At 36.5% G+C, this 9,614-nt stretch overlaps 2 protein-coding genes across 2 annotated transcripts in view; both read right to left on the reverse strand.

Moving 5' to 3' along the window:
- On the reverse strand, nt 1–4,062 carry LOC128092787 (uncharacterized). Its single transcript, XM_052707467.1, has 2 exons — nt 4,037–4,062; nt 1–559 (listed from the first exon to the last, which is right to left on the reverse strand). Exons 1-2 carry the CDS (start codon nt 4,060–4,062, stop codon nt 103–105), a joined length of 483 nt encoding a protein of 160 aa, XP_052563427.1. The 3' UTR covers nt 1–102.
- A 5,180-nt stretch (nt 4,063–9,242) lies between these two features.
- LOC120415631 (uncharacterized) overlaps nt 9,243–9,614 on the reverse strand; it is a 29,971-nt gene continuing 29,599 nt past the window's right edge. Inside the window, exon 4 of the mRNA XM_052707470.1 lies at nt 9,243–9,430. Within this exon, the coding sequence (XP_052563430.1) occupies nt 9,243–9,430 (188 nt within the window). The remainder of the gene's footprint in view (nt 9,431–9,614) is intronic.

Genomic DNA, 9,614 nt, shown 5'->3' on the forward strand with positions numbered 1-9,614 from the left:
CATTTTTTTAAATATTTATTCAACAACTTCCATCTAGAGAAGAAAAAATTCACTTCTAAAATAAACATTCAAAAATCTACTCATCCCCCGTCACCGTTGCGATCACCCCCCAAGTTGCAGCCGCAAAAAATCCTCCACAAAGGACCGCTCGCCAAAGTCCAGCGCCCCATCCTGGGCGGTGTCCGCAATCAGTTCCTCAATGAGCTGGTCCGACACGCGCGAAACCGTCTGCCAGGGCCGCTCAAAGTTCCCATTTACGTACACCGGACTGGTGGCCATCCGGTGGATCGTTTTACGCCGATCGCGGCTCACTTGTTTGCGGAGTTGGGCAAAGAATTCGTCCCTCCGTTGGCGACGTTCGTGATTTGCCACCTCCTCGGCGAGATTCAGGTGCGACTGGACCTCGGGGACGAGCCGTCTGGCGGTGGCCACGGCTGTGCCGTTGTTGGCGGTGGTCCCATCGGACAGCGACACAATTTCCAGATATTGCAGGTTGTGGGAGTAGTTGATCTTGTGCTGGGTGGGTTGGGGCTGCTGCTGGCGGGGAAGTCGCTGAGATCTGTGAGAAAATGGAAGAGAAAAAGTGAACTTTTTAGCACTTTTTTCGAAAAGTAATACTTTTCAACATTATTTTGTTTTAAACGGTTAATTGACAATATACATGAGCATTTGACTTATAATTCCACTCAAAGGGTGTTTTTCGGAATTGCAAAAAAATGTTGTATAGAACTCGTTGCAAAAATTGACTTTTCCAGCACTTGTCATATTTATCCAACTCGGTTAACCTCGTTGGATAAATGTATGACTCGTGCTGAAAAAATCTTGTTTTTGCAACTTGTTGCATAAACTACTATTTCGCTTGCGAACTCTTTTCACCCGCGAAAGAGAGAGGAGGCAAATCACGCAAAAGAAAATCGCTCCCAAAATTCTCCAAGAAAATCAATCTGCTGATGATTTTTTTGTGAATTTCCTTGTCAGCGCCACTTAATAATATTTATTTCACTTTGTTTACACACATTGCCCATCTACAAATAGTGACAGGTCATTTTTCGACGTGTGACGTTATACTTGCAAGTGTAGTAGTGATAAAGATTTTACCGATCTTTCGTGTGCGAGAGAGGAGAGCAATGCTCGCTACGGATTTTTTCTCTTGATGAACGTCCAAAATTTTCTTTTGATGATGATTATTCCATCGCTGGTCACAACTATAATGAATGAAAGGGCCGTCCATAAACCACGTTAAAACCTTTAAAGGGGGTGTTTGGCTAATTTTCAAGCCTAATTTAGAAAATTTATTTACAGTTGCGCTACTGTTGAAAATTAACCATTGATGTTTGATTTTTTAATTCGATCAATCAATACAAAAAATCAATCAAATTCAATAAATTTCCTTTTTCAATCTGTGGACCGAAAATTAATAATTTCGAATAGGTAATCCTGACCTACCCTATTTTTTTTGCTTTTTGCAATTATCTTAAACATTTTACGTAAAATTGGTGATGCAAAGAAACCCTAATTTTTCCTATTTACTTTTCTTTTGTTGTTGTATCTCAGCAACCATTGGTCCAATCTTCAATGTTTTTGAAGCAAATTCTTTTTACAGGTAAAAAAGCTACGTTATCAACCAATGATCAACAAAAACTTTTCCAGACCAAAAATAACAGAATCGGAATAGATACGCTTTTCAAAACAAATTATGAATCTGAAGTTTTTTTTGAAAAGGTCCTATAAACCAAATTTTTATTTTTTGCTTTTTGGGTGTTTTTGAATACCCCTGACTCAAGGCGGTTCTAAAAACACCCAAAAAGCAAAAATTTAAAATTTGGACCTTTTCAAAAAAAAAAAACTCCAGGAATGTTCTATTAAAATGGATGATTTTTCAACATTGTTTTGATTTAAACTGTGGATTACAATGTGGAATACATGGACATTTGACTTACAATTCCATTAAAATGGTGTTTTCGGAATTTAAAAAAAAAAACTGAGAAAATCTTCTTTTTGCAACATGTTGCATAAACTGCTTTTTTTACTTCTTTCCACGTTTTTTTAAAATACATAATATTATCGGCAAATTGGCAAGACTGCCCAATAATTTTTTACCAGCTTGTGCCAAAGCTCAAAAAAGTTGCAAAACGATGATTTTTTCAGCACGAGCCTTACATTTATCCAACGAGGTTCACTGAGTTGTAAATATGTCAATCCAGTGTTTGATCAAAACAATGTTGAAAAGTATTACTTTTAAAAGCAAGTGCTGAAAAGTAGAACTTTTCAGCATTTATTTTGAAAAGTGTTTCTATTCGATTCTGTTATTTTTGGTAGAGAAAAGTAGGCTGTTTCGTCGTTCGAGAATGACAGGAAAAATAAGTAGTTTCACAACAGAATTGCAAAAAAGAGATTTAAAAAAATATAATTTGTGCAATCTATTCTTTGTCGAATAAAGAAACCGGACACTGAATCGATCAGACAATCCGTTCATAAGATACAGATTTTTTAATATTTTATGTACTATTGCCAAAATTGTATAGAAACTTGTATAGACAAATTCATGACGCTAAATGACTTTTTGGTCATAGAAAAAGTACTCACAAATTAAAAAAAAAAAATCAAAAAAATATCGCTTTTCAAAGATTCAGAGAATTCTACTGCCGGAAAAATATCAAAATATCATGCAATTTATGATTATATTTTTACCCAAAGTCTTTTTCGACATATGGTCAACACTTAGAATAATTAAACGTTGTACAATATATTCAAAATAGTTTCCATCCATTTTTTAATAGTTTATTTAAAGAAAATTAAATTTTTAGCGTTGACATTTAACATTTTTGTTCAAAATATATTTTTCAACATTTCTCTAGAAATTTTTAATCTAGTTGATGCAACCTGACCATTTTAGGAAAATTAATAACAAACTGAAAAAAGTGAAATAAAACTTTTAAAAATATGTCATTGAGTCTTTAATATTTAATTTTGTTATCAACTGATAAGTAATCAAGTTTAAAAAATGTAAAGTCTAATTTGAATGAAAATATCAAAAAATACTCAATAATTTAAATTTTTATTTTGTGGCGTATGAGTTTTATCAATAACATGAGACTTAAATTAGACGATGAGATGGTTTTGACCGGTCTTTTTCCCCCTAGATTTTCGTGTGTTGGTCAGTTTGTCCAAATAATTCGGTGCGCTCGTTTTGCAGAATCTGACAGTTGGTCTTGACCGGTTGAAAAAATAATTCGTTTGCTGACAAGACCTTCCTCTAGCATCGTAGCTCGGAAGGCACGGCGACAGGTATCCATTTAACGCGATTTTCTTTATAGCACAAAGCTTACAGCTAAATCATGTAGTTTTAGCCTAATAATATTTTCAAATATATAAATCGGAGTTAAAATATGTCCCAATAATTTCATATTATTTTGGTTATATCTTTCCACAGCCGGCTGTCTAAGATATTAACTATTTATTAACCTTAACAGCAAATAAACGGGAATTGTCTCATCAGCAGCATCCGATTGTTTGCCAGACATATTGATTTATGGGTCACATCATCATCTTCTGTGATGAATCCTGACCATTACTCTTACCAACTAACAAAATCCCAAGTAGAATTAGTTTTTTCCGGCACACGCGGGGGTGTGGATATCGTACAGAACCCACCTTTGGTAGCAACCTGTGCTAACTAACATTCCCGTCCCATTCCCCTGAGATCTACAAACTGACATGGCGGGCGCCGTTGGTGGCCAACGACTGTTACCTATTCTCTCCAGTTCTAGTTTTGATGATCTTGATGTTTAATTTTTTCAACGCATTCAAAAATGCTGTTGATAAGAGAAACGTCACTAGATCGTTGAAGCGTATGATCAGTTGAGTTGTTCAGCAACGGAGAAGGACAACCATAGGAGGTCTCTCATGCTCATGCTCAACAAGAGACTTAAATTAGGTGATGTATTTTCTAAACCTATACAGTAGAACGGGTTTACTCGGAGAGCAGAGATGCAATCTTATTAGCGCTATTTTGCCAACTCAACCCCAAACCTACAGTCTGCCACGCCCGTCGGGGACCATTTCTCCGCAGGAATCCGCGAAATAAAATTAATGGCCAAATGTGCTTAGAACTGACAAATTTGCAGCGCAACGAGAATCCATTGAAAATGTGAAAACTTCGTGTCCGTTACAGTTTGCGCCCCCGGTTCAGTGTAGTGTAGGGAAAACCCGCCGCCAAAATGATATTAATAGCCTGGACCACGCGAGTGGTTCCAAATTTTTCACAAATCTTGGCAGGTTCCAAAAAACGGTTGACAGCGATATTTTGCGACGAAATGCAATTGAATGCAACGATTTCTTTTTTTTTTGTTCTCCAGGCTGAGGTCGGTCGCGCGTGATCGACGGAATTCTTCATTTTTGCTCGTGAAACCAATTCGTCATCTCGTGGCAACGATTGGTTCGTGTTGAGGGTATTTGATGTACGTAATTTATGGATTTCGAAATTGGCAAGAAGAGGTGACGTAAAGAAGATAAACTTGTGACGAAATTTAAATCAATTTATGGCAAAAGTGAAAAAGAGAAATTTCTAAAATAAATAAAACTTATGGAGCAATTCCAGCTCAAATCAGCCATTTTTGTGTATATGAAGCCAATGGTACTCGAAAATAACATTTGAGGAGGGCGTAAAGTATTTAAATATTTTTGTATTTTGTAATTTAAAAATTACTGTATCTCGAAGCCGTTGCGTCGTATCAAAAAGTGATCAAAGACAAACATGTAGGAAATCGGACAGGCTTTCTGAAAAAAATACACTAAAACAAAAATACACGCCACATCTATGAGATTTTTTTGATTTTTAAGTCTAAAACTTAAATTTAAAGGTGATGTCACGATTTTTTTTCGTTCAAAATTTTTGAGGAAATAGCTTAAAATGTTACCAAAAGATTGACGAAAAATGCAGGATGGTATGTCGCTCCTAAAAAAATACAAAAAATCATTTACTAAAACTGTTTTTTTGAAAAGTGGTCTAAACGTCAAAATTTTTAAAAACCGGTAATGGGAATCGATTTTCCAGACAATTTTACATAAAAGTCTCCATATTGACCATTGTCCTATGTCCAATCCGTGGGAAGATACAGCGGTTTTAAAAATAAAAATGTTGAAAAAACGGGTTTTTTGGTGGTTTTTGGCAATTTCTATATGACAGACTTGGTTTTTTCAGTCTCGTAAATATTTTTACCGGAATATGATGTAAGGGCTTACATATAAGCTTAATTGCATTGCTAATAACTGAAAATAGAATTTTTTTTTCAGTGTGGTAGAAACTAGGATACTAAATTTGCTTACGTAAATATGAAAACGATATAAAGCAAAAAGCTGTCAAAGACAAACTTATGGGAAATTGGACGAGCTTTCCGATAAAAATATTTACGAGACTGAAAAACCTATTCTGTCATATAGAAATTGCCAAAAACCACAAAAAAAAACGTTTTTTTTTTGGTCAATATGGAGACTTTTATGTAAAATTGTCTGGAAAATCGATTCCCATTACTGGTTTTTAAAAATTTTGACGTTTAGACCACTTTTCAAAAAAAACAGTTTTAGTAAATGATTTTTGTATTTTTTTAGGAGCGACATACCATCCTGCATTTTTCGTCAATCTTTTGGTAACATTTTAAGCTATTTCCTCAAAAATTTTGAACGAAAAAAAATCCTGACATCACCTTTAAATTTAAGTTTTAGACTTAAACATCAAAAAATCTCATAGATGTGGCGTGTATTTTTGTTTTAGTGTATTTTTTTCAGAAAGCCTGTCCGATTTCCTACATGTTTGTCTTTGACCACTTTTTGATACGACGCAACGGCTTCGAGATACAGTAATTTATAAATTACAAAATACAAAAATATTTAAATACTTTACGCCCTCCTCAAATGTTATTTTCGAGTACCATTGGCTTCATATACACAAAAATGGCTTATACGGGCCTAGGATAACATGTCTACAAAGTTTCATTGAAATCGGAGAGGGTCGGGTACAAAAGTACCAGAAAAATTCCTGATTTGAGCTGGAATTGCTCTATGTCAATAGGCTGATCAAGTCAGTTTCAAACAAACAATTCGTCAAACGTTTCAAGTAGGTCGTAGCAGCACAAGAACAAATTAGTTCACCTGCCCTGCACGCCCTCCCCCTTAATGAGAATTTCACCTGGTCCGTGTCAAAGCGATTAGAATAATGAATGGCACACGCGAAATAAAACACCCATGAATGACTGACTGAGTGACGGAATGGCTGAATGGACGAGTGATCGGCTTGGGGCCAAGAAGCTTCATGTTTGATCGATGCAATCTCGATTTGGCGTGAACACATCGGGAATGTGGACCGGATTCTTGGCCCAGGTTCCCCGGTGGTGGTGGTGGCGGAACGGAATCGTTAAACGAACCGGTTTATCACGCCTTTGTGGATCTTTAATTAACTGTGAGTGTGGGGAGGACTTCTTGTGGTAACAGTTTGAGAAAGGTTGAATTCTATACAATTTTACTTTTTCAATAATATTTTAATTTCATTTTAAACCTGGAAGCACTCAACAAGATTGTAGTGCAGATTTAATCCGAACTAAAAGCGCAATTTCCACACAGATTTTATGCCTTTGCCTCTCATATAAAATGCACTCAACTTTTGGCAATTAGTTCCATGCTTTACAGTGGCACGGCGGGTCTCGCCGAGGTGTTATAATTCACACCCCAAAATAGAGTTCCATCTCGAAGGCAAACGAAAATCTCAAACATCAGAAGGTGGCGCAGCACCTTTTACGATCCAAATTTTTCTTTTTTTTTTCATCTTCTTAAAATTAAATCCGTCTTTACGATTTTTAATCCATTCTCACCAGAGCAAAAAAAAAGGCAGAAAAAGACTAGCATCAAAGTGCCAACATCTCCACAGCGACTCGCGAACAAATATTATTGGCACTCATTTTGCAGCTTATTTACTGCCGTTGCACCTTTCAAAAAGTGTGCCCCCACCCACGCGCCAGAGGGAAAATGGTGCAGTCCAGAGGGAAGTGAAAACAGTCACCGAGCATTTTTTCGGGAATCTGTCACAGTACCGTTGGTAGATGGAAATTGAAAAATAAAATAATTACAACTAGTCAAAGATTTTTTCTAATTCTTATGTCAATATTAATGCAAATAATGGTCCAAATTTTAATGTTCAAAAATAAACATTTGTAAAATGTCTTTTTTTAATTTGATTTTTTTTTATTCAAAATTTCAATTTCCTGTTTGTTTTCTTAGCAATCAGATGTCCAATCTTCAATGTTTCTTTGACTTCTCACGGTCATTGGAAACGGTCGTGGATAGACCTAGAGGTTCCCAGTTGGAGTGAAAAAGTTCAATTTATAGAAAAATTATAGATAAAAAATTTGTTTTTTTTACTTCTCCACCATCAGGAATAACTGTTTGAACATGGTCGCCATTTTTTTATTCGGTCGGAAAAATATCATTTTTCTTGAAAAAACTTTCATTTTTAATCACATGATTCTGGCTCGATGCCGCCATCATGCGACCGCGTGCTCCGTTTGTTTGTCAACAAAGCTGCAGCTGGAGGGTGAGACGAAGTGAGGGGAGGAATGATTTTGACATGTTTATGCCCGCATCTGGCCCGCCGCCTATTTCGTCTGTCGTTGAGCCGAGTCCAGCTAGGAACTGATCGTACAATATTAAAAAAAAAAACGTTACTTAATCCACCTTTAGGTGGTTGGTGCCTTCCTCACATTCATAAATAAAGACACATCCTCAAAAAAGTATATAAATAACACTTATTTTTTTATCAAATTATCTGAGATCCGGCCTCAAAAAAGTGTATCAAAAACACTAAAGTACTTATAACTTTTGATAGGGTTGTCAGTTCTTCAATCTTTTGGGCTTGTTGGAAAGGTCTTTTGATTACCTATCCAACGATAAGTCACATGATAGATCCGAACAAATTTTTCATCAAAATATTTGAGATCCGGCTTTAAAAAAGTCTATAAATAACATTTAAGTGCACATAACTTTTGATGGGGTTGTCAGATCTTCAATCTTTTTAACGCGTTGGAAAGGTCTTTCAAATACCTTTCTAATAATACATAGCATGACGGGTTTTCTTACAAAAACCACCCTTTTTACAATCTTCCGGACTTTTGTTAAAATCGTTTTTTTAGCATAACTTTTGAAGTACTTTTCTAAACTTCATAATATTAACTAGGGTCTTGTGAGACCCCAAGACGGATCGAATGAGACCAAAACGGTTTAAATCTGTTCAGCCAGTCCGGAGATAATCGAGTGCATGTTTTTCGGTGCACGGACTCACATCCAGGCACACGCACAGACATTTGTTCAGAATTTGATTCTGAGTCGATAGGTATACGTGAAGGTGGGTCTACGAGGTCAAATAAAGAAGTTCATTTTTCGAGTGATATTAAAGCCTTTCCTCATTGAGGTGAGGAAGGCAAAACAAAAAACTTAACAATTTTACTTAAAATCAAACATTATGTGGCCATATCTCGAAAACGGTACACTTCATCAAAACTTCTGTGAAGTACTTTTTGATTAGAAATTAAATTTTACAATCAACACTCCAGTAAAAAAATCGTTTGGGTGAGATTAATTTAAAAAAAATCTTGATTCGGCGGCTGAAATTTTGACCGTTATTATTTGAGGCCCAAAAGTTGCGGGTTTTTGTCCCCTAACACATTTCAAAGAGTTAAAAAATAAAAAAAAATTGCTTAGCTTTTTTTTAGTCTCCATCAATACCTTTGTATTTCACTGTATTTGTGCAAATTATTTCGCGACTTTTAAATTTGTATTTTTTGATTTAGAGAGATGGTTTTGTCCATACATTCCAAATTGTCAATTTTGCGGACTGGTCATACAAAATGGGTACATAGATGTATGATATAATAGATATAAAATCTGTATCATGACATGAGATTTTCTGACCGATTTGGTTTCTTGGCTCAAAATTGTAGAATATAATTAGGACTATTAAATCACAGACAACAGACGTTTGGGCTCGATTCTTCCCTTGTGTAAATCATTGCTACAGATTTTTTAGTTGTGGCAATCCGTTTGTGGCGCTGCAGTCGCTTTTCCCTGACACATTGCCCGCTGTCAAAATATCGCTTTCCGCCTACTGTCATTTTTCATTTTGTTGGTTTTCAACGTTTGTAATCGTTTGTTCTGGATGTTGATTTCAGCCTAGATTTCAGCCGATTTCAGTAAAATCACTCGCTAGAAATCCGGTGGGGGAATCTGACGCGCCGGGGAGAGGCCTTTGGTATGGCGACGAGGGTTCGCTGGAAGTGGCGGCACATGAAGGTGGGGTGGGTTTCGAGGGCGTTGAAGAGGTTGATGTCTTGGAGGTGAGCGTTGAAATGATCGTGGTAGCTGGTTTGTCGGTTCCAGAGATAATCTTCGGAATGCGGTCGTTTGGGGCCAAAGCGTTTACGGGGTTGGCCGTGATAGTAGCTCTTGTTCCGGATTGTTTCGTTTCTGGTTCCGGATCTTTTATCCTCCAAGAAACGCTTGCTCATCCTCCCGATTTCCACCGGGTCTCCTACTCCTTTTCGCTCACCTCTATTGGTTTTGTTTATCAA

This window comes from Culex pipiens, chromosome 1 (assembly GCF_016801865.2).
Source record: "Culex pipiens pallens isolate TS chromosome 1, TS_CPP_V2, whole genome shotgun sequence".
Classification (NCBI taxonomy): domain Eukaryota; kingdom Metazoa; phylum Arthropoda; class Insecta; order Diptera; family Culicidae; genus Culex; species Culex pipiens.

What these genes read in the sequence shown, in the direction of transcription:
- LOC128092787 (XM_052707467.1), bottom strand. Translation starts at nt 4,062, where the DNA reads ATGGTCCCCGACGGGCGTGGCAGACT. An exon ending in CCCGACGGGCGTGGCAGACT is followed by an intron (nt 560 to 4,036) that starts GTAGGTTTGGGG and finishes ATTTTCTCACAG; the next exon opens with ATCTCAGCGACTTCCCCGCC.